This window comes from Petaurus breviceps, unplaced genomic scaffold, assembly GCF_028583685.1.
Source record: "Petaurus breviceps papuanus isolate PSGF00001 unplaced genomic scaffold, PetGlider_PUasm1.0 90434, whole genome shotgun sequence".
Taxonomy (NCBI): domain Eukaryota; kingdom Metazoa; phylum Chordata; class Mammalia; order Diprotodontia; family Petauridae; genus Petaurus; species Petaurus breviceps.
Genome location: NW_027187251.1, coordinates 1,652,488 through 1,676,573, shown reverse-complemented (window position 1 = coordinate 1,676,573; position 24,086 = coordinate 1,652,488). Strand labels below are relative to the sequence as shown.

The window sequence follows — 24,086 nt, the reverse complement described above, 5'->3', positions numbered from 1 at the left end:
TGTGGTCCTCTAGGTCCTCAAGTGTGGCCCTTTGACTGAATCCAGACTTCACAGAACAATCCCCTAATTAAAGGATTTGTTGTGTAAAACTTGGACTCAGTCAAAAGGCCGTACTTGAGGACCTAGAAGGCCACATATAGCCTGGAGGTCACAGATTCCCCACCCCTGACACTACATAAGGCTCTCTATATAAATAACCATCCCATATTCTCCAGTAGGTTGTAAGGTCCTTGATGGCTGGAACCATATTTTCTCTTTTTTTTGTCACTATAATGCCAGTGATTGAACAGGCATGGGGGAAGGGCAAAGAGGGAAGGAGGAAGGTTGGGCAGGGAAGGGGAAGGAGTAAATATTATAACTAATATGTATTTATTTCCTTGTTTTATCAATTAAGATCTATGTTCAACGTGTTATAACTACCAATAAGATATCTTCCGGAACATATTACACAAATGAATATTCACTGGTTAGAGTAGAAATATAAGCAGAATCCTAGTTCCTAAATTTGTACCCCTTTTTTCTCTATTGAACAAAAGATACTGAGTCGCTGAGAAAGAATCCTTATGGTGAAAGGAAAGAGTGTTGGATTTGGATCCAGGGTACTGAGGTTCATAGAACCCCAGGCTCTTAAGAGTGGAAGGGGCCTCAGAGACCATCTGGGCCAGTCCACATCACCAGATCTAATGGCCTTTTCTCACTTCTCCTTTTCCTCGACCTTTCTACCGTTCTTGACGCTGTTGATCAGTCCCTTCTCCTCGACACTCTCTTCTCTAAAGTTTTGTGACCCTGCTCTCTCTGTCTCTCTTCCTACCTGTCTGATCACTCGTTTGTCTGACACTTATTCTGGATTCAAGTGTCATCTCTACGTAAATAATTCTCTGACCTATTAATCAGTCCTAACTTTTCTCCTGACCTCCAGTTTCACATCTCCAGCTGCCTCTTAGACGTCTCCAACTGGATGGCTCTTAAACACGTGTCCAAAATAGAACTCATCTGTCCCTTAAAATTCTCCCTCCTCTTATTCTGACTAGGCCACTACCATCCTCTCAGTTACCCAGGCTCCCAATCTAGGGGTCATTCTTGACTCTTCACTCTCAGCTATTCCCCATAGTTACCAAGTTCTGTAGATTCGACCTTCATATACCCCCTTGCCTCCTCTGAGATTGTCCCCACCTCATATAGAATCTTATTCCTTCATGTCTTTTGGTTGGTCTCCCTGCCTCATGTCTCTCCCCACTCCAGCGTACCCTCTATTCAGCAGCTAAAGTAATCTTCCTAAAACTAAGGACTGTGTCTGTCTGTCTGACTTTCTCTCATCTCTTTTTTTTTTAATTTTGGAAGGAGGAAGGGCAGGGCAATTGGGGTTAAATGACTTGCCCAAGGTCACACAACTAGTAAGTGGTAAGTTCTCATCTTTTTTTCTCTCATGCATGAGCTCTCGAGGGCTCACACACGCAAACACACACACACACACACATACATACACACCACTGAATAAACTCCAGTGGCTCCCTGTTATGACTAGGACCAAATATAAATTCCTTTGTTGGTTTTTAAAGCCCTTCATAAATCTACCCCCTCCTACCTCATTATTTTTTTTTTACACCTTACTTCCTTCTACATTACCTGTGATCCAATGACACTGATTACCTTGCATAAGACATTCCATGTCCCAACTCCGTGCATTTTCATGGGCTGTTCTCTATGCTTGGAATGTTTTCCTTCCTTATCTTGACCTCTTATCTTCCCACGCTTCCTTCACGTCTCCCTTAAAATCCTACTTTCTGCAAGAAATCTTTCTTGGGTTTCCTAAATGATAGCACCATTTCTCTGAGATTATTTCCAATTTCTCCTGTCTATATCGATTATTGTTTTCCTGTTGTCTTTCCCTTTAGGGCAGGGATTATTTTTATTCCTTTCTTTGTGTCCCCTGTGTTTGGCACAATGTCTGGCACACATTGGATGCTTAACAAATGTTTGTTGAGGTGGCTCAGTGAATAGAGCACCGGCCCTGGAGTCAGGAGGACCTGAGTTCAAGTCCAGTCTCAGACACTTAACACAAAAAACTAGCTGTGTGACCTTGGGCAAGTCACTTAACCCCAATTGTCATATCTTCCCCCCTCCAAAAAAAGCAAAAAAAAAAAAAGAATCCCTTCAACAACATCCAAAAGAAGTGACCCTCCAACCTTTGCTTGAAGACCACCAAAGATGGAGAACCCACTATCTTCTGAGGTAGTCCATTCTGTTCTTATTACTATGTTGTTGTTATTGAGTTGTTTCAGTCCTGACTGTGTCCCCACTGCGGTTTTCTTGGTAAAGATACTAGAGTGGTTTGCCATTTCCCTCTCCAACTCATTTTACAGAGGAGGAAACTGAGGCACACAGGGGTAAGTGACTTGCCCAGGGTCACATAGCTAGCAATTATCTGAGGCTGGATTTGAACTGGTCTTCCTGACTCCAGGGTTAGTGCTCTATCCACTGCACCATCTAGCTACCCCATTCTAATTATTAGGAAGGTTTTTTGTGTTTTTTTTTTCTTATACCAAACCTGTTACCTACCTAAAAATCATGGCTCCCTCTGCCCTCTGGAGCCAAGTGGAAAAGTCCAGTCCCTTCTTCCAACAACAGCCTTTTAAATATTGAAATGAAGCAAACATGTCCTCCTTGAGGCTTCTTTTCTCCCTCTATTTAATTAGCATTAATGAGATTTCATAGGAAGACATAGGAAATCTCATTAATTAAACTAATCTCATTAATATGGAAAATAGTTCCCAATAGCTAATGAAAGCTTTTATTCCATATGAAATTGTCATGGCTAAAATTTATGCTAATTAAATAAAATGTTGAAAATTTCAATTCATTTCTTGAAAATATTGATAATTAATGAGATTTCCTATGTGTCCAGACTTTAGGGACACCCTGTTCAACAGACACAGTCCTTTCCATCACTCCTGGTGCACACAATCTCAAGGACCTTTCACTCACTGTTCTAGTAATTCTTCCCCTGGGCTGCCACTAGCTGTTCAATGTCTTTCCACAAGTGTGGCACCCAGGACTGAACATACACAAGAGAAGTGACCAAGGTCTGGGCAGGGCAAAGAAGCAGTGCTGCCTTTCTAGTCCAGGACACTGGGCCTCTCAATGGAGTCAGCACTGCTGCTTGTTAACTGTGACCTTGGGCCAGTGACTTCAACTACCTGAGCTTCCCTTACCTCATCAGTAAAATTAAGAGGTTGGACTAAATGACATCTTGGGTCCCTCTCACAGCTAAACTCTATGGTCTTGTGAACTAGAAATCTTTCAAAAGGCAAATAGACTTTTTCCATGTAACTCCAAAAGGAAGAATGACTAGAATGGGTAGAAGTGTTAAGGAGGTAAATTTCACTTACTATAAGGAAGAATTCTCCAAATTTTTTTTTACCATGCTACCTGGTTAAAAAATATGAGCTCAGTTCTCAGCAATACAATGATCCAAGATAATTGAGGGACTTATGATGAAAAATGATATTCATTCCCTGACAAAGAACTGATGGTGTCTGAATACAGATTGAAGCATAATTTTTTTTTACTTTATTTTTCTTGAGGCTTTGGGTTTTTTTTTGGCCTATGTTTTCTTTCACAACATGATTAATATGGAAACATGTTTAACATGGCTACACATGTATAACCTATATCGAATTGCTTTTCTTCTCAATGAGGGAGGGAATTTGGAACTCAAAGTTTTATAAATAAATGTTAAAAATTTGTTTTTACATATAATTGGGGAAAAATAAAATATTAAATTTTTTTAAATGAAGTAAAAAAAAAAGGAATAGTGAGCTCATCAGTGCCAAAAGGGATTTAAGCAGAGCCTGGATATTTGCAAAGAATTTTTGTAGAACGATTTCTAGCATTGGTTAGGAGATTGGACTAGATGACATCTATGGTTCCTTCTAACTCTGAGTCTTTTAATCCTTAATTCCTAAGAATTAATTTTGTATTCCCCCAACATATTTATTCAAAATAGTAAGCAAAAGTTCTTAAATTGCAGAAGTCATACCTGATGTCTAAGGGACTTCGGATATCACTCTTTTGAGCAGAAGCCAATCTCAATTTCTTGGGTGAGAGTTTCTTTGGGTAAGAGTGCCCCTACTGGACAATTTGAATACTGTCTTTTGAAACTTTTTTTTTTTTTTTTGGTATTGAAGAAATGGGATAACTAGCTGCTGACCCCTGTTCTTAAGATCCTTGGTGTTGGTAAGTGTGGCGTCATTTCTAGGAAACCATTTATTCCCCCAACCCCCAAATGTTTCACATAAATCTACTCTTTCTGCAGATTAAATATTTCTTTGGGCTAACAACCCATCTTTTAAAATGCAAATATATTTTGGAAAGTGAAGCTAATCAGCCACTTACCATTCACATGAGAATTAATTTCTTCTTTTTTTTAATTAAAAATGTTTTCTTTTGCTTTTTAGAGGGAGGGAGGCAGGGCAATTGGGGTTAAGTGACTTGCCCAAGGTCACATGGGGCTAGTAAGCGTTAAGTGTCTGAGGTCCTATTTGAACTCAGGTCCTTCCTCCTTGACTTGAGGGCCCTTGCTCTGTTCACTGTGCCACCTAGCTGCCTGAGTGTTAATTTCTTTAAAGAGATTTCAATTAATCAGTCAAAAAGAATGCTGTGACAAGAGTCCGGGGGGATACCTAGAAAGGTTAAAAAGACAAAGACCTTGTCCATTTTCCAGTGGGGGAGACATAAGTAGGTATATTCAAGGTATTTATCAGGCTGATGGGGGGCGGGGGTGATCTCAAAGGGGTAAGGACTGTTGCCCAGGATGACTAGAAAAGGCCTGTGGCAGAAGATAGTATTTTAACTGAGACTTGAAGGAAGCCAGGGAATCTTAAGAGAGGTGGAGGTGAAGGGCAGCTAGGTGGCGCAGTGAGTAAAGCGCTGGCCCTGGAGTCAGGAGGACCCGAGTTCGGTTTCAGCCTCAGACACTTAAACACACACACACACAAACTAGCTGTGTAACCTTGGGCAAATTACTTAACCCCAATTGCCCTCCAAAAGGAAAAAAAAAAGAGATGGAGGTGATGAGAGGAGAGCAGAGCATGCCAGGAGTGAGAGACAAGCAGTGCAAAGTCATGGAGATGGGAGATGGAGAGTTGTGTGTGAGGAAGAGCCAAAAGGCCAGTACGACTGAATTGTAGAGTGCATTGAGAGGCGTAAAGTCTAAAAAGACTGGAAAGACAAGGAAGGGCCCAGGTTAGGAGGGCTTTAAGGACCCAGCAGAGAATTTTATAGTTATTCTAGTCTCTGCAAGCTCCTCAGTCTAATCAAGCTACTTAATACTGCCATCAAAAGACAATAGCTCTGAAGGAGGATGACAGATCTTCCCTCGTAGGCAAATGGCACATGAATAAGGTGCTGGATCTGGAGCCAGGAGGATATGTATCCAAAGCCACTTATGAACCATGTGGCCAAGAGGAAGCCATCTGGCTTCTCCAGGTCTCAGTTTTCTCATCTGTAAAATGGAGATATTATCAATACCTATTTCAATTCAATAAACATTAAGCACCTACTATGTGCCAGGCACTGTGCTAAGGCCTAGGTCAAAGATTTTACAGAATTGTACTGAGGCTTAAACAAGATTATGTCTATAAAGAACATTCACAAACTGTGAAGTGCAACATAAATGTCAATTACTGTTATTTGCACATGGTTCCAGTTCTACTGAGGCTTTCCTTGCCAAGGTTAGTGGACTCTCAGCTCTGGGAACTAAGCAGCAGTGTCTTCTTGTTTTTTTCATCTTCCAAGGATTCATAGTTCTGTCCACCCACATGACAACCAGTCCTGAGACAATGAATATTTTTAAGAGTATATGAGAAAAAGGAGCAGCGAGATGATACAGTGAACAGAGTACCAGCTCTGGAGTCAGGAGGACCAGAGTTTAAATCCGACCTCAGGCACTTACTAGCTGTATGACCCTGTGTAAGTCACTTAACCCCAATTGCCTCCAAAAAATAAAGTGTATATGAAAGAAGAGATTTATGGCATTCTTTTGTCTAATCTCAGAAAAAATTTATGTAAATGTCTTTTATGTATACCACTGTAGAAACAGTGTAGTTTACTGGGTTATAAGAATGAAAGAAAAGCATTTTGTAAACTTCAGAGCATTATATAAATGAGACCATGTGACATAATGGATCAAGGGCTGGGCTTGATGTCAAGGACTAGGTCCATAGTTTATGTGTGTCACTAGTTTGTTTGACCATGGGCAAGTCACTGACCTGCTGTGAATAGACAGCTCCTTAGCATTCATTTACTGTATTTATTTTATATTTATTCATGTACATAGATAAGTTTCAGTCTGTATTGGAAGGGTTCCCATACTTGGAGATTCCCCATACTGATGAGATTCGTGAGTTTTGTTATGATAACTACTTTCCATCTTCTTTCAGAAATAGGGGGAGATGGGGACTTTAAAAGTTGTCAAAGAAATTAGGCTAGCCATAGATATGTCTTCCTAACAGCATGGCTCCTAGGAGAGGCAGAATCCTCATTCTTTATAGATGTTTTAAGAATGAAGTAAACATCTACTTATCTATGTCTCCAACTTTTCTACCTAGATGTAGGTGGAGTTTCCCGGGTCTTGAATTCTCAGCTTCCTTAGGAGAAAACAAAACAAAACTAAACTAAAAACAACTTGACTGGCTGCATCCTTATAGTTAATAGAACAACAGCGCCATCTTCAGGTAGTTATCACTCGAAGCAAGTGGGAAGTCACTATTTAACGTGCTCATCCAACTACATATGTCTTTATGTTGGACAGCACCAACATCCAGAATGTAAGTTCTCTGAGGACAGGGATTATGTCTGTTGAAATTTTTTATTTTTACAACTATCTTGAGCAGATTTAGGTGCCAAAATGCTTTTTTTGAAGATGGCGATGATATAAGTAAAACCAGTTTCCCTCTCTTCTTTCTTCAGGCAAAAGAATGTCCAGAATTAGGGATGAAATAAAACACAGGTTTATTTGTCCACTTCTAGAATCACCAGATGCAGGATGTGGAAGATGTAGAATGGACTCTGTCCCTATACCCCTTCTCATTTCTAATCATTTGGTCCCACCTTCGATGTGGGAACAAGAGACTACTCAGAAGGTCAAGAACAGAATACTTTGTGTTTTCTAAGGTTTCTCATTGACTTGCTCTAGGAGTTATGGCTTTCTCAACACTGGTGATCATAGTGGACCCACTAAGTTTTTTGTTTTTACCATTTAACCTGTTATTTATTTAGTCACTGGGTATATACCACAATGATTTGGTGTCATGATAATAAAATGTTCTGAGGGTGGATGGCATTATCAATTGTCTTCCATGGATCATAGCACCAATGACATAAAAGAGAGCCTGTGTACTTAGTAACCTTTAACAGCTCAGCCATCTCTCTTTAGATTAAAAATGATTGGGTTATATTCCTATTTCCAGGAAGGCATCATTTGGAATCAGTTGCATTTAGAGGTAGACATACTGAGGACTCTAATTCATCAGGTCCTCTAGGAACAAGAAAAATCAATGTAATTCAAAATCCATAATATGATTCCTTCAAGGATAGATTCTACTAACAGCAAATTTTAGCTTAGAATGAATCAATGATGTACTAAGTCAATAAAGGGCCAACATAGCCAAGAGCAACATCTAGCTCTCTTGCTCATCAATTAAATGTGCTAGCCCCTCCAGCAGTGATGTCGAAATCAAATAGAAATGGGAGTGTGAGGGAAGGTACTAAGCCATACCTAAGGACTCCTTCAAATATATTGATTTAAAAAGTCACATTAACATTGTTTTATTGTATTCCTATTTGTTAAATATCTCCCAATTGCATTTTAATCTGGTTCAGATTAATTTGAATTAATCTAGTTAATCACAACTTCAGTATTGTAGGTTTCAATTAGCCATGGGCTCCATATTTGACACTTTTACCCTAAGACTATACACCTTCTGAATCTTAAATATATTCTCCTTGAGGCAGCTAGGTGGCACAGTGAATACAGCACTAGTCTTGGAGTCAGGAGGACCCAAGTTCAAATTTGACCTTAGACACTTAACACTAGCTGTGTGACCTTGGGCAAGTCACTTAAACAAACTGCCCTGCCTTCCCCCCTCAAAAAAAGAAATCCTTCTTAATTGAAGTATCAACAAATGAGCTTTCATTAATATAAGAAAATTCCAGAACACTTTATTTAGTGATGAAGAAGATGGGTAGAAAATAGCTCTTCTCTTTGTTGCTAGATAGTATACAAAATCAGAGAGGAATTGCAGAACACTTGTTTCAAATGTACAGAATTTTTATAATATAACCTATGTAGGACCTATGTACAAAGAACTCCCGCTTTTTAAAATCAAAAGGTTTTGGATAAAGCACGACGGAGTCAGTGACCCATTTATAAAGAAGAATAAAGTTCTCATTTCATAAGCCTCATTAGTTTTTAATTCTTTAGAAAAATGAGATCAGGGTACAACAGCCCTTCCATGCACACATTTCAGGCATGTTAGGCATAATCTAGATGAGAGCTACTCCTTGGGTAAATTAAACTCATACAACTTTTCATTTTCTCTTAACATTTTTTTCTGTTTAAGGTTTAGAAATGTACTTACCATAAAAGCTATGTGAAAAACTTATCTTTGTGTACACAGGATTAAAAATTCAATCAAATCATCATTTCTCTATGTTCTTAGCTATTAGTTTTTAAAAACATCAAAAATATTTCCCCAGTGTTTTGATATAAAACAAGGACATGGTGCTCATAAAACCAGGCATATCAAAGACAAAGCAGTTGGATATCAATCTCTAGCACGGCCACACCACGAATACTGTACAGTCTTTGGCAGTGTTGGTCAGCGCATGCCCAGAATCTGCCTGCTCTTCAGCTGGTAGTTTTTCTCCAGCTCTGATAGGGCTTGAGCTCGAAGCTGAGCGGCATAGAGTCTCTTCTTCAGTTCCCGGTTCTTGGACTTGTCAGCGGGATAATTCTCAGAGTTCTCACCACCCAAGGCATTCTCTTTACTTTCCCCACTGAAGTGAACTTTCTTCTTGGTTAGAGATGAGGGAAAATCAAGTAGTTCTTAAGAAAAGAAGAAAATAATTTTTGAGTTACCTAAGAAGAAAATTCATACTTATTTGACTTTTTTCAACTTTATTCTCCCAAATGATAGATACCAGTCATTTTTCAAGGAAAAATAAGAGACTTTCAATTCATAAAACTACAGAATACTAGAAAGACAAGAAATGCAAAATAAAGGAGTCTTTTTTCCATTATTTGGCATGTTTCTGGCATTGAATTTTAGGGTTATGTAGTCAAAACAAGTCTAACTCTTAAAGTCAAGATAAAAACAAGCATGGTTCAAATGACATCTAAAAAAAAAAAGCCGCCTGTCATTTTATTTTATTCCTAAATACTGCTTGAATATAGGTGTCATATAAAATACATTTCTAGAAAAGCAAAGTGATAATAAACCCTTGATGTATAAAAAGCCTACTGTTTGCTCCTAAACAAAGTCATCATGGTACAGGTAAAAAAACAGAAAGGTATATTGACAAAGGAGAAAAAATTAGCTGTCACATGAAAAACCAAATAATCATTATTATATCTGCCTGATTCTGGCAGGAATATGCCTTTTGTATCTCCTCCCATATTGTACTTAGTAGATGCTTGCTAATTTTAAAAATGAATCTGATTGTTTCCATCATTACAAAAATGTTTTATTATTAATTTAAGTGAAAATAAACTTAATTTTTATAGGAGGCTCTGGCTTGGACATGGCAAATAGTAATTTACTGAATGGAATTAATATGCATAAATATACAGAGGTTTATCTTCAAAAGAAGAAGATGGTGTTAAACATTTTAAGACCAAATTTTTTTAAAGTGGAAGTAATAAAAACAAATAACACAATGACTTCTCTTCATCTTTTTTTTCATATGGAGGTCTGTTTCTTCACATTCTGTTTAATTCTCTTTATTTTTATCTTTACATCCCCAGCACCTTGCTGGGCATAAACAACAGGTTCTTAATTCCTGAATCATATTATTTAATATTCATAGAGGAATAGTCCCTAACAGGTAGAGATGTGATGAAGAGGGGAAAATCTCTAGGTCATAAAATATTTTTCATCCTACATTCTACTGTATATCATACCCTATTGGCACAATATAACAAAACCTTAATATGTTTGAAATTGCTACTATACCCCATGGATGGTGACTCCAGATGCCTTATAAGCAATATTTTTCCTCTCATATTTCTGATTAAACAGATGTCTGGCCTATGAGATGCTTAAACTATTCAAAAGTTTAAGTCAGGAGGACCCAAGTTCAAATTTGACCTTAGACACTTAACACTAGCTGTGTGACCTTGGGCAAGTCACTTAAACAAACTGCCCTGCCTTCCCCCCTCAAAAAAAGAAATCCTTCTTAATTGAAGTATCTAAGCTGAAATGTGCTGTGGCCAGTTTCTTCTACAAAGTCCCCTGAGCTCATTTTTGGGGGTCATATTGTTTAGCACTCATTTCAAGTTTGTTCTAAGAGGAGGACAGCATCCCCATTGGGATACTGAAGTCATTTCATATGATTAACTCAATGATTTCTTTCTGGAATGAATTTTCTAACACTAATAAAGAACTGAGGTTTTTTTCCCTTTCATATTAGAAAAATAGATTATCTTAAAAGATAGGTAGGGCAGATCTGGAGAAATGAAGAATACCATCAGAAGAAAAAAAGAATATATTGTAAACAAACATCCTTTGGTTCAGGAAGGGAACAAAACTTTTCCCACAATGTTCCGTGAAACATCAAATTGTACTTTGGTATAGATTTGCTGCAAAAAACGTAAAGAATAAAATTTGTTAAAATGGACGAAATTTTTATTAATTTAGGTAATGTGACCCTAATTAAGTCTATCCTACACCAAATGTGTTTTGAAAAAGTGGACACTAAAAATTTAAGTTCAAAATTAATGTTAATGTTGGGAAGTACTAAAAAGACTGAAAGTACTGAAAAAAGTTGAACTGTGGTATGTTTCGAGAAAGTGCTGAATTTGGAATCAAGACAGACGACTTTAGTTTAAATTCTATCTTTAAACACTTATTAACTGTGACCCTATTTGAATGCCTTACTTAACCTGAGGCTCAGTTTTCTCTGTAATATGACAATAATACCTATAGCATCTACCTCATAGGTTTGTTGTGAGGTTCAAATGAAACACTCAATGTAAAATTTTCTGCAAACCTTAAAGCACCATATGTTGCCAAATACAATGGGAAAAAAGGCCCTGATAGTGTATGACAAGTTAAATCCTTGGAAGATTCTAGTTCTGCTTCTCATTTTTGGATTTTAAAGTCATGGAATCTTGGAAAACACACAGACATCATCTAATCCAAATTCTATTTGACTCATGAATCTCCAATTGGAAAACACCATATCAGATGCTGTTTGTACATTTTTTGTGAGTTAGATCTATAAATACTATGTCTTAGGGCACTGAATTGGTCTAAAATCAGGTTTCTTAAAGAATTCAAAAAGTCATTTATTTATAATAGATTATCTTGAAAAGTTCAGGGAAAAGAGACATAGTAAGAACAATTTTCCATTGCATTTTATTGGAAATTGTTTTTTAAAATCACAACATGAATGAAAAAAAGAAATGGTGGTTTCACAACCTGCTCCTCCCAGATACACACTGAGATAGGATGGGTGGACAGTGGTCAACAATTTATGTTTTCATTGAACTATATGTAGGAACTCCCTGAGTCTTCAACAGCTCATAAATCAAATTAGGAATGGGGCTTCTAAAGAAATGGAGGAACAAGTCAGAAGGTGACACAATAATTAATGCATATTATAATCACAAGTCTCATTAAAAGCCAAAAGATACAGCAAGAAAAGCACAAAGTCAACAAAAAAATTTCCTATACAGAAGAGACTAAAGCGGGGCGTGGGGGGGGGAAGGCAAATGATGTTGGTGGTATATAATATATTCTTTGGGAGATATATTACACTTCAACCTGGTATAAGCCTTAACCAGGTCTGAAAAATGCTGGTCTACTCTACCCATTTAGTTACATAGACCTTTAAAGAAGGGGAAAAGTCAGACCTTCTACATAAAATTTAGGGTCTAATTTCCAGCAATGCTTATTTTGTCAGTATCATTAAGTTCTAATTTATAAAAGTTCTAATTTATAAATTCAACCTGTAAAGTTTTGAAAATTCATTTAAAAGTGTTACAAGTGTACACTTTCCATTTAACAAAATAAATTGGAAAAAAAAAAGCCCAGATCATTTAATATGATACATAAAATTTAAGCCACCATATCCTCTGAACCCTCAGATGATGGGAAGTCATTTAATCAAATTCTACCATTAAAGGATCCTATTTCAATTTAAAAATGTAGTTCAATAAAATTTTGAAAATTTATTCTGGAAGCTGGAATTCTGTACAGCATCTTTACAACAGCACCAGTTTGTGGTCACTGGTTTCAGTTTAAATCGCATACCTGGGCTATTTGCCAATGCCAAGATCTTCTGTTCCTTTAACAGGTTGTAATTTTTCAATAAATTCTCAGCTCTGATGAGTTTGTCTTCTGCAAGTCTCTCCCGGACACAAAGTTCACGTTCCTTCTCTTGAATAATAAAAAAAAAAAAGCCCAAAGGTCATCAAAGGTATATTGTACATTGTATGATGGTCAATCTTGTTGTCACTGGCATTGGAGGAAGAGAACTGGGGAAGTGAAAGGAAAAGGAATAAACATTTATATAGCACCTACTATGTGCTAGGCACCGTGCTAAGTGCTTTACAAGTATTATCCCATTTAATCCTCACAACAACCCTGCAAGGTAGGTGTTATTATTATCTCCATTTTCAGATAAGGAAGTTAAGGTAAAGAGAGGTTAATGACTTGCCCATGGTCACAAAGCTAATAAGTGTTCAAAGGCCAGGTCTGAACTCAGGTTTTCCTGACCCAAAGTCTAACACCTCTATCTTGTGTCATTTATCTTGCTGCCACCCTCTCAAAAAAAAAAAAAAACCAAAACAGGGATGTAAAACAATTTAGCCCAAAGCATCCCAAACTGTACAGAACTCATTTCATACTTTTTCATAGTTAAGAAATTTTTCACAAAGAAATCTATATATAATCTTCTTGTTAAAATGTCTATTCCTAGAACAGTAAGGTGGCACAGTGAATAGAGCAGTGGCCCTAGAGTCAGGAGGACCTGAGCTCAAATCTGGCTTCAGACACTTGACACTTTCTAGCAATGTGACCTTGGGTACTCAACCCCAACTGCTTAGCTCACCACTCCCCACCCCCAAAAAAAGTCTGCACCTCCACTTGAAACTTTACAAAACTATGTTTAAATTTTCAAGTTCTGGGCGGCTAGGTGGCAAAGTGAGTAGAGTGACGCCCTGGAGTCAGGAAGACCTGAGTTCGGATCCAGCCTCAGACATTTAATATGCGCACGCGCACACACACGCACACGCACACACACACAGAGAAATGTGAGCTTGGGCAAGTTACTTAACCCCAATTGCCCTCCAAAAAAGAAAAAGAATTTTCAAGTTCCTTAGCAAGGCTTTACCATAAAGAATTTAGCTACTAAAAGTTAATTTTATTGTTTACTCATACTGAGTTAGTAGGACTATTTTAGGTCAATGAAAAACAATTATGTTCTCTCTCTCTTTTTTTTTTTTTTTGCTTTTTGGAGGGCCACTGGGGTTAAGTGACTTGCCCAAGGTCACGCGGCTAATTTTTGTGTTAAGTGTCTGAAGCCAGATTTGAACTCAGGTCCTCCTGACTCTAGGGCCAGTGCTCTATTCACTGTGCCACCTAGCCGCCCCTGTTCTCTCTTTTCAATTCCCCCCAAGAAAAACAGAACCAGGAAACAATTCATTCTCAATGATGATACCCTGGCATAATACATAAAGTCAACTTCTTGAATTGATGATACTCTCAGATAACAGGAAATCACAATGACTATATAGGCAGTTTCTACTTAAATCATTTTCTATTATTCAAATTCCACAAAGTAAAGAAATACCCCCATTTCGATGTCAATAAGAAATCAGTGGTATTGGAAAGAGAAAAGCTTTAAGTACAAGCTTTACTCTTGAAGAATTTACTTATGGGGGGGGAAGGGAGGAGGAGGAAAAAGATGTAAGTATCCTCTATCAAATCGGATCACTTTTATATTCCCAGGAAAGTATGTAGTGCCAATTTTTACCATTTTAATAACTTTGGTAAAGCAAACAGGTAAATGTTACAAAAAACATTAATAGACATGTTAGCAGTGTTTCTATTTTTTGGACCACGTTAGGGTAAAAAATAGGCTACACCACAAATCTACCAATTTTCCAGATCCAGTGTTCAACTTAAGAAGTACTCTCACTTATTGTCCATTTATATTTGAAAACTTTGATGGAAATCCTTGTTAAGTAAGAAGAATAAATTACCCATATAAAAATAACTGAGCTGAAAGAACAGTGTTTCCATTCCAACAATATCAAATTTTTGTTTTTATTTTTTGTCTTTTTTTTTTTGGAGTGGAGAAGGCAGGGCAGTTGGGGTTAAGTGACTTGCCCAAGGTCACACTGCTAGTAAGTATCAAGTGTCTGAGGCCAAATTTGAACTCAGGTCCTCTTGATTCCAGGGCCGGTGCTCTATTTACTGTGCCACCTAGCCGCCCCAGCATCAATTTTTTTTAAAAGATTCATAGAGTTGTTTTTATCCTTAGCATCTAAACAAACAAGCAACATATATTTTTTCAGTAGGAAGAACTTAACTGCTTTTGACTCATCGTTAATCTAAGATAACATAATGTATTATCCCTAAGTCTGTGACCAGGAGTTTTATAACTTTTATAAGGACATGCTGTAGACACACACATTCACATCTCCTGTTATTTGAGCTGACTTAACACCACAATACCACAGAATTTTATTCCTGAAAAAATAAGAGAAAACAGCTGCCTATCTTCAGAAGCCAAGACTGATTTTTATAGAAAATGAGGAACACCAAGGAAGTTATTTATGATGAAAATATCTGGCGGAAAGTGGGTAGTGAGAAGTGGGCTTTTCTCCCTTTACTGAAATGAAATAGTTACAGTCAGTACCTAATGACATGGCTGAAGATAAGTTAGCTCTAAAACATAAAATGTTGACATTTTGTATAAACTCTTAAGGGAAATCCAAACATTCAGTTCTCCCATTCTTTCCCTTTTAAAAAATGAACACTATTGAGGTGTGGCTAGGTGGCACAGTGAATAGAGCAACTGGCCCTGGAGTCAGAAGGACCTGAGTTCAAATCTGGCCTCAGACACTTAACACACAAAAACTAGTCGTATGACCTTGGGCAACTCACTTAATCCCAACTGCCCTCCAAAAAGCAAAAAACAAAATAAAATAAAAATGAACATTATTTCCTACGTTCTAGCCTTTCTTCTCTTGCTTTGATGGCTTTCTCTCTCTCCTGTAATTGTAGCTCCTTCAGTCTCAGTTCAGTCATTACAGGGTCTGAATTCTGCAGCTTTTCTGGCTCTCCTGATCGTCTCCCTCTCCTCTCAGGATTTTTTTTCTGCTCTTCAGCTACCAAGTTTGCTATCAGAGAGTTTTCCAGAATTTCTTCAACAGACGGTCGATAGTAATCCTTGAAAAATGGAAAACATACAAATAATAATCATGACAAAGTTTCTCTGAGCAATTACATTAAGTCAGACTTAACTTTTTTTTTTTTAAGCAATTGGGGTTAAGTAACTTGCTCAAGGTTACATGGCCAGTTATTTTGTGTCAGTGTCAGGCATCTGAGGCCGGTGCTCTTACTCATGGCACCACCTGGCCACCCCTAGACTTACTTCTAAAGAAAGACAACTAGGGGATTTATGGACACGCCTTAAATACATACGGAGAAAAAAATAAACTAGTGATGATGAGATAGGTCCTAAGATGTACTCCAATAAAGTGTATGTACCTTTTCTTCACTATATCACATTTCCATCTTCCAAAGTCCCATTCTCACCATTCTTAACAATCTGAGGTAGTTATTTTTATTGCTTTGTAGTAGAGTTGCATGAATTTTGAATACAGTGCTTATTTATATTAAAAGTTGTCTAACCTAGATGCACTCTGATTTTTCATTGTTAAGGAATGGCACAGGAATTAAAACTTCTTGCTCCAACCCTCATTTGTCCAGACCTTTCTTCAGGGTAAAGAATTCATAAAGACACCTCCCTCCCAAACCCTACCCCAGATGCTAATCTTATCTACTAAAATTAAATCACTGCCAACATCATAGGCAACTAGATGGCACAGTGGGTTAGAATACTGGACTTGAAGTCAGGAAGATCCAAGTTCAAGACCCAGCCTCAGATACTTACTAGCTCTGTGACCCTGGGCAAATCATTTAACTTCTCTCAGTCTCAGTTTCCTCATCTGTAAAGTGGGGATAATAATATAATAATATCTACCTCACAGGGCTGTTGAGAGGATACAAACTTCAAAATACTGTACAAATGCTAGCTATACCTATATAATATAATAATGCCTTTATGATCCCTTTTATAGCCTTCTATTCTGACTCAAGGAGGCAACATAGTATCATGCAAAAAACACTGAATCTGGAGTTAGAAGACCCAGGTTCAAATCTTAACTCTGCTACTTATGTTGTTCATCCTTAGTTTCAAAGACCACCAATGACATCACAGGGTGATGTCTTGACTCGACTGTGAACTGGATTTAAGTGAGGCAGAGCTGCAGTCTGCATAATCACTCTCTCTTCCAGTCCTCAGAGTCCAGTGGCAGACAAAAGTCAAGACTGGCAATGGTCCAGGACACAGGGATGACCCTGGCATTTCTGATGCCTGACCATCGAAGCGCTCCGTAGCACCTGCTTTAGTCACCTCTTCTCAGGGTCTCACTGATGTTCCCATTCTAAAGCCACTGAGTTCAAACCATATACATTATCAACTTTCCCCATCCTAAATCATATTTTCCCCTATATAACCAAGTCCATTTTCTTATATTCTTCCTGATACCTATTCTCTTTACCCCTTTCTTCAATCTTCATTGTGCCAGCCCCCATCCTACTCACTCCTCAACAGTACACTGATCTAAATCCCCCCACAGGCAAAGATCAGGGAAGTGGCTGAGTCTGAATCCCATTTCTTGCTCCCGCCTCTTCCCACCTGCCATCTGTCGGGTGTAGAGCAGAAGGAAAAAGGAAAGGAACAGCAGGCAAGCCCGAGAGGACAGTTAATTTGCCAAATTTACATATGTTCTCACTTGTCTTGAATAGCAGACCAGTTTTCTAAGGAAACCTATTCCAATGACTATACAGTACTTCTTTTTAAACCAATAACAAAACAAAAATAATATAATACCAAAATTAAGCATATCCAATCATAACACAGTCACTCTTACCTTCAAATTTAGCATCTTGGTAATAATGTCATTCAACTCATCTGAATAACGATAAGGAATTCGCCTGAATTTTCCTTCTCTGATCTTTTCAGCTAATTCTTTCTGGCTGAAAGCTGTAAAAGGAGGCCTGAAAGTAAAAACAAATTAAAACAAAAAGCCATAGAGTACTTCATTTAAAAAGATATACGTAAAAATGTATATGGCATGATCATTCACCCAATTAATTTCACCAATCATTTGAGGAAAGGGAGGAAGAAAGGAAAAATAATATATGATTAAAACAAAATAAAGAATAAGCCATCTAAATTATAGTTTGGTTTCATTTTATAAATGAATTCTTTTTCTTTAGAATATTTAAAAGGGAAAAGATGGAGAGAAGGGATATACAAGCATTCCTTTGATACAGAGAATGCTTTTTTTTTTTTTTAGAAGTAAATCCCCTAAAGTTCTTTACTTTCCTGCTTCAGATTTCTTTCTGTATTCAGCATCATAAAAAAGCAATGTTACTATTAATTCTAAACCTATTTGCCCTTCCATGAGATTTCAAGATTGATACATGAGTGACAGGGGTTTAAGCAAGTACAGTATCAGTGCTACAGATTGTAGCTTAAATCCAGGTTTAAAAAAAATGTTCTAGACCAGATTCTTTCCTGCTCTGTATGTAACGAAATTTGAACAGCTACATAAAAGGAATATGAACCTTTTGCAAAGGGACAAGGTACACCACGATATGCATAGAAAACCATAGTGCACCATGTTGTTGTCAATGGTTCATCATACTTACATTAAGGCACACAATTCATACAGCAAACAGCCTAATGACCAGATATCAGACTTTTCATTATAGGCCAGGCGATTCATTTGTTCCTAAAAGAATATTTTTGGAGGAAGTTATTTTTGCCATAAATTTATTTCTGAAATGAACACAACTCCTTCAAGGCATGATGGCTAACTACAATAAAGCACAGAACGCCAAACTATGAAAAAGATTTGAGATAACTCTTAGGTCTCTTGTTCAATAAGAAACTTTAATGTACTATGATTTTTTAAAAGGATTGTTTTATCCTAAAATATGGCCAAGTCAATCTTCTCTCCTTTTTCTAAAAGGCCAGAATACTATAATCTTTCCTCCTGCATATCTGAATTGCTATTATTGGCAAAGTGAATCATAAAATTACGTTCTTTCCCTTAATCTACAACATTAACCAAGTTAAGTCAACAAACTTTCTCAATACTTGTTGTAGTCCCCATGGAGGAAATACAGCAGATCTAATTACAATGAAGCAACTAAGCAGGTTTCAACTTTGGTAAGAACCACCTTTAAATAATTTTCCTTAACAATAGAGGATATCAAATTGGAATTTGACCCTTTGTGAGAAAATGCCGTTGCCAATCTGTGTACAACCACCTTTTTATCCTTAAAAGAACTGACTGATTTATAGTTCTGGTATTGTAAGAAAATCTATTAATGAGAGACTAAATTACTAAGTTTTAGTAATACGAGTTTGATCGTAATTATTCTCTATGAAACACAAATATAGATATATATTCTTCATATGCTATAACTCTTTTATCCAGCAGAACCCATAGAATCTTTTAAAATTACATGTTGTGGCAAGTGAAAGGTACTCAACAAAACCCAATTTCACTCTAAATTTTAGTGGGTTTTTTTAAATTAAATCTTATTTTCAGATCTGTATTGTCTCCCTCTCACTCCTCTCCCTATCCCCAATTAAGAAAGCAAGAAAAACAAACCAGTATAGTACTTTATCTAAGATGTTGCCAAAGACATTCAAATTCTGAAATGCTTACTGGAGACATATAATAAGGTGTGCCAACAAAAGTTTTTGCAAAACTTGTATCATGGTTTAATATCCTAGCCAGCCCAAAGTCTCCAAGTTTGACATTTTGCTTGCTATCCAGGAAAACATTAGCTGGCTTCAGGTCCCGATGCAACACAGTATGGCCACCATCACTTCGCCTATGACATTCCTTTAGGGCCAAGGTCAGCTGGGTCATTACACGGAGAACAAAATCTTCATCTGAGTAATGTCTATAGCAGAGAAACGAATAAAGATGAACTATCTCAAACAGCATGAGGCTTCTGAATTAATTCAGTGCAAGTGAAAAATATGATTACTATAATATATATTGCTGTAAGGGTTAATATATTCACATCTAAAGTTATTAGATAAAATTCATGGCTATTGTATAGTGAGTGGAGGTAAATACCTATAATTCACGTAGAAAGCAAAGCAAATTCAATAAGCTTCACTGACTTTTGGCAATTCCAAAAAATTTCAAAATTCCTAAGCCTAAATTTTTACCACCTCTATGTTTCTACTATTCCCAGGCTACCTTCTCTTAAAAAAAAAAAAACAGGGGTGGCTAGGTGTCACTGTGAGTAAAAGTGCTGGCCCCAGAGTAGGAGGACCCGGGATCGGTTCAGGCCTGTTACTTAACACCCACACAAAATAACTGGCCATGAAACGTTGGGCAAGTTACTTAACCCCAATTGCTTTAAAAAAAAAAAATATTTTTAATATATAAAATGACCACTCTTCAGAAGGGTAAGTGAACAGAGACATATACTATTTGATATATATATATATATGCATATATATATGCATACGTATATACACACATATATAAAAAGAATACAAATAGACTCATCACAACAGAGAGAAGATAAATAATCACCTTTGCTAAGACTCAGGGGCCTATGAATATTAGTTCATAGTGGCTAAGAGTTCTTATCACATGCTTTAAAAAGATCCTTCATCTTTCAAGTCACCCTGGTTTTTTTTTTTTTATAAGCAATCGGGGTTAAGTAACTTGCTCAAGGTTACCCGGCCAGTTATTTCTGGGTGTGGTACTGAGTACCTGAACCCAGATTTGATCCAGGTCATCCTGACACTGGAGCTGGTGCTCTTACTCACTGAGCCACCTGGCCACCCCTAAGCAATTGGCGTTAAGTAACTTGCTCAAGGTTACACGGCCAGGTGCTTCTGGGTGGGTGCTAAGTGTCTGAGCCCGGGATTCAATCTCCAGGTCATTCCAACACTGGAGCCGGTGCCCTTACTCGCTGTGCTACCTGGCCGCCCCCAAGTCACCCTGTTTTCAAGGGAAGAGAGGCTGACAGCCAGAAAACACCAGAGTGAAGTCCCATTTCTAATATACAGCACCTGCGTATTAAGTTGCTTAACCTTACAGTGTTCTCAGCAGCTCTTTAAAACTATGAATTTACAGAGAAAGTGCCAGACTGCATTTTGTCAAGGGAGTTTCCTTACTCAGGAGTTCCCCATGCCAATGAAATCACCTGACCAATTCCTTTTCCATATTTTAAGGGTCTCTCTCCTTAAGGAAGCCATTCCTGATTTCTACTTCCCTCCTCTAACTCAATGTGATCTCTGTCTTCTCTGAACCATCTCTAGTTCTTTTTATACCTTCCTTATGGCACTTATACTTACACTGATAATTACAGTAAAAGATAGAAGGTATATTTGTTGTTGTTGTTCAATCATTCAGTGTGTCCCATTCTTTGTGATTGCTATATACAGGGTTTTCCTAGCAAAGATACTGTAGGAGTTTGCCATTTCCTTCTCCAATAGATTAAGGCAACAGGTTAAATAACTTGCCCAGGGTCACAAAGGTAGTGTCTGAGGTTAGAATTGAACTCAGATCCTCCAGACTGAGGCACTTACCATACACTACTTTAAAGTGCAAGGTCCTTGAAGGAAAAGTCTGCATCTAGTTCAGCTTTGTGAGCATCTGATATAGTGCCTTTTACATAATAGGCATTCAACAAATATCTATTGACTTGAATTTTGTAATAATAGATCACCTTCTGTCAAAAACAAAATCTTTTAACAGAAACCAGATCCATTTCCAGTTCAATACAGAAAACCATACATACCTCTCTTTGGTGCATTTTGTTATAACACTAGCCAGATCCCCTCCTTCACAATATTCCATTACAATATAAAGTGTTGTATTGGATCTATCAATAATACGATCATAGTATCGGACAATATTTGGATGTTTCAGTTCACGGAGTAAATTCACTTCAGAAACAAGCATTTGCTTCTCAGCTTCTGTCATAGAGCCATAGTCAAGTTCTTTCCAAACTAATACCTAAAATAAAAATTTCCAAAAGATGTCAACTCAGTATATTGAGTCTGGAGCATTAAAAATTGCTGATAAGAGACTCCACACACAACGTTTTGTAGGCCTTAATGCACTATATAAATGTTAGATACTACTCCTATTATTATTATTATTAGAGGAAACTGAAGGGCACATAGATTGACATATCCTCACAGGCATTCAAAGGACACACAGAGAGTGCCAGAGCTGAGATCCAAAACTAAGTATCTCAAGTGAATCACAGGATTTAAGGGTTAGAACTGGAGGTGAGGGTGGCAGCTAGGTGGTGAAGTGAAAGCACCAGCCCCGGAGTCAGAAGGACCTGAGTTCAAATCAAGCCTCAGACATTTAAAACGTACTCCCTGTGTGACTTTAGGCAAGTCACTTAACCCCAATTGCCCTACCTTCCCCCCTCCAAAAAAAAAAAGTAAAAAAAAAAAAACGAGGGTGGGAAGGAATGGAATAAGCATTTATAAAGTGCCTACTGCAAATCAGGCACTTTACAAATATGATCTCATTCAATCCTCACAACCACCCCAAGAAGTAGGTGCTATTATTATCCCCTTTTACAGTTGAGGAAATTGAGGCAAATAGAGGTTAAGTGACTGGCCATGAAGTGACTCCAATGTTTAAGTGTCCAAGTGTCATTGATGTGAACTCAGGTCTTCCTAACTCCAGGCCCAGCTTTCTATCCCCTGGACAACCTAGCTGCTAGATACATTAGATCATCTAATCCAAGACAGGTGAAAAAACTTGAGTCCATAAAAGCGATATGGGAGGCACTGCTGCATAATGGAAAGTGATGAACTAAAGAATGAGGGCTTTAGGGATGAAATCCAGTTGTGCTGCTGCCACATACAACTCTCTGGGCCTTGGTTTCACTGTTTGTAAAAACAAAACAAAACAAAAAACTTGATGGGGTTGACTATACACTTCCTTAGATGTCCTGACTTCTAGGCTGGCTGGTGCTCAAGAAATGCTTGTTGAAATTGGTGCCACTAGTAAAAACTGGTACTGTGGACAGTCATATAGCCAAGATAAAGAGAAGATAAAAAGGAGAGGGAAGAGGTTGGAGGGGAGAAGGGGGAAGACACAGAGCCTAAGAGAGACAGAAACAGAAAGAAAAATAGAGAAAGGGACAGAAACTGAGACACAGAGAAATAGGAAAACTGAGAAAAACAGAGATAGAAACATAGAGGCAGAGACACCAAGAAAGGAAACAGAGAAAAACAGACAAAAAACAGACTGAAAGACAGAATGAGACAAAGAGAGACACAATAAGACAGAAATGGGAAAACTGAGGGACAGAGAACTAAAGAAAAACAGAGGCTGAGAAAGAGCGGACAGACAGCGACGTTCCAGGGGAGTGATATACAGGCTATCTGTGCGTGAGACAGCCACGAGATATACACTGTAGCTATTTTTATGAGCCTGTTATTCCTTTATTAGATTCTAAGTTTTAAGAAGGTAGACACCAGGCACATACACTTTGTAAACACCGCCCCCCCAAACAGTGTCTGCATACAGTAGGCGCTCAAAAAGATTTGCATAAAAGTTTCTCCCCCCCCATACCTGTTCAAACAAACTCAGACTATCTTTAATAAGGAACAAGTGTGGCTGGAGGGTCATAAAAGCCCTGGATTCCGAGTTTCACCCTGTGTAACTAAGTCGGTGCAAACGCCTTCCCCTCTTTGGGGGAACTGACCTAGATCCCTAAAAGTCTCTTTCAGCCCAACAGCCTGCGGCTCTACTGCGTGCAGGTGCCAGCTGCTGGGGCTGGGGACCCCGCGAGGACAAACGGCGAGTCTGAGGGCGCAGCGGCCGGAGGAGGAGCACCGGCGGGGCAGCCCCAGCCCGGATCCTCTTCCAGTTCTGCTCCGCGGACCTCCAGCCGCAGCTGGGGGGGTGGGGGAGGAGGGGGCGGTTCCTTTCTTTCCCAGCTGGGGGCCCCCGGGCAGGGGGGCGGGGAAGGCCCCGCACGCCACGCAGTCGGGCCAGGGCCTGCGCTGGGAGCAGGCGGAGGCTCTCACCTTGCCGTCGCTCTTTCTCCGTATCTTTTGGCAGCGGCCATAAGAGCCGGTACCAATAGTAAAGAGCACCTCGTAGTCCTCTACTCGGGAAGGCATCGCTCCAGCTCCGCCGCCGCCGCGGAAAACCGGCTCAGAAGCCCAGGCAGTGCTGGAGAGAAGGCCGCAGGCACCTCCAGTGCCGTTTAACCGTCGCGGGCTCTGCCTCGCAGCTTATTGGCTGGCGGCACCGCCGCCTCGCCTCCCTGATTGGACTAGAGAGAAATAACAACTTTGGCATCTCGGGAAAAGGGGAGTCGCTAAGCAACCGCGACGGCGTCGGACTTCCAAAGCTGATGGGGAAAGGGGCGGAGTCAAGTGAAGGGGCGGGGCGCAGCGAGCGGCTGAAGGTGGATCCCCCGCGACCCAGGCCCGCCCCGCTTACAGTTCTAGCCCTGCCTGCCCTCTGCGCACTGCCCTCTGACCTC

The 24,086-nt window shown here is 38.7% G+C and overlaps 1 protein-coding gene across 1 annotated transcript; it reads right to left on the bottom strand.

The window, feature by feature from the left end:
* Positions 1-8,189: 8,189 nt before the first annotated feature.
* Positions 8,190-23,862, bottom strand: NEK2 (NIMA related kinase 2). Its single transcript, XM_069108762.1, has 8 exons — positions 23,623-23,862; positions 21,363-21,580; positions 19,259-19,499; positions 18,231-18,313; positions 17,447-17,573; positions 15,458-15,677; positions 12,534-12,659; positions 8,190-9,106 (listed from the first exon to the last, which is right to left on the bottom strand). Exons 1-8 carry the CDS (start codon positions 23,716-23,718, stop codon positions 8,880-8,882), a joined length of 1,338 nt encoding a protein of 445 aa, XP_068964863.1. The 5' UTR covers positions 23,719-23,862; the 3' UTR covers positions 8,190-8,879.
* Between the last annotated feature and the right edge of the window lie 224 nt (positions 23,863-24,086).

Coding starts and splice junctions, on each gene's coding strand:
- NEK2 (XM_069108762.1), bottom strand. CDS start 23,718: ATGCCTTCCCGAGTAGAGGACTACGAGGTGCTCTTTACTATTGGTACC. Junction 15,678..17,446: donor CCAAGATGCTAAATTTGAAG/GTAAGAGTGACT, acceptor CCATTTTTCAAG/GATTACTATCGACCGTCTGT. Junction 12,660..15,457: donor AAGAGAAGAAAGGCTAGAAC/GTAGGAAATAAT, acceptor TTATTATTCAAG/AGAAGGAACGTGAACTTTGT.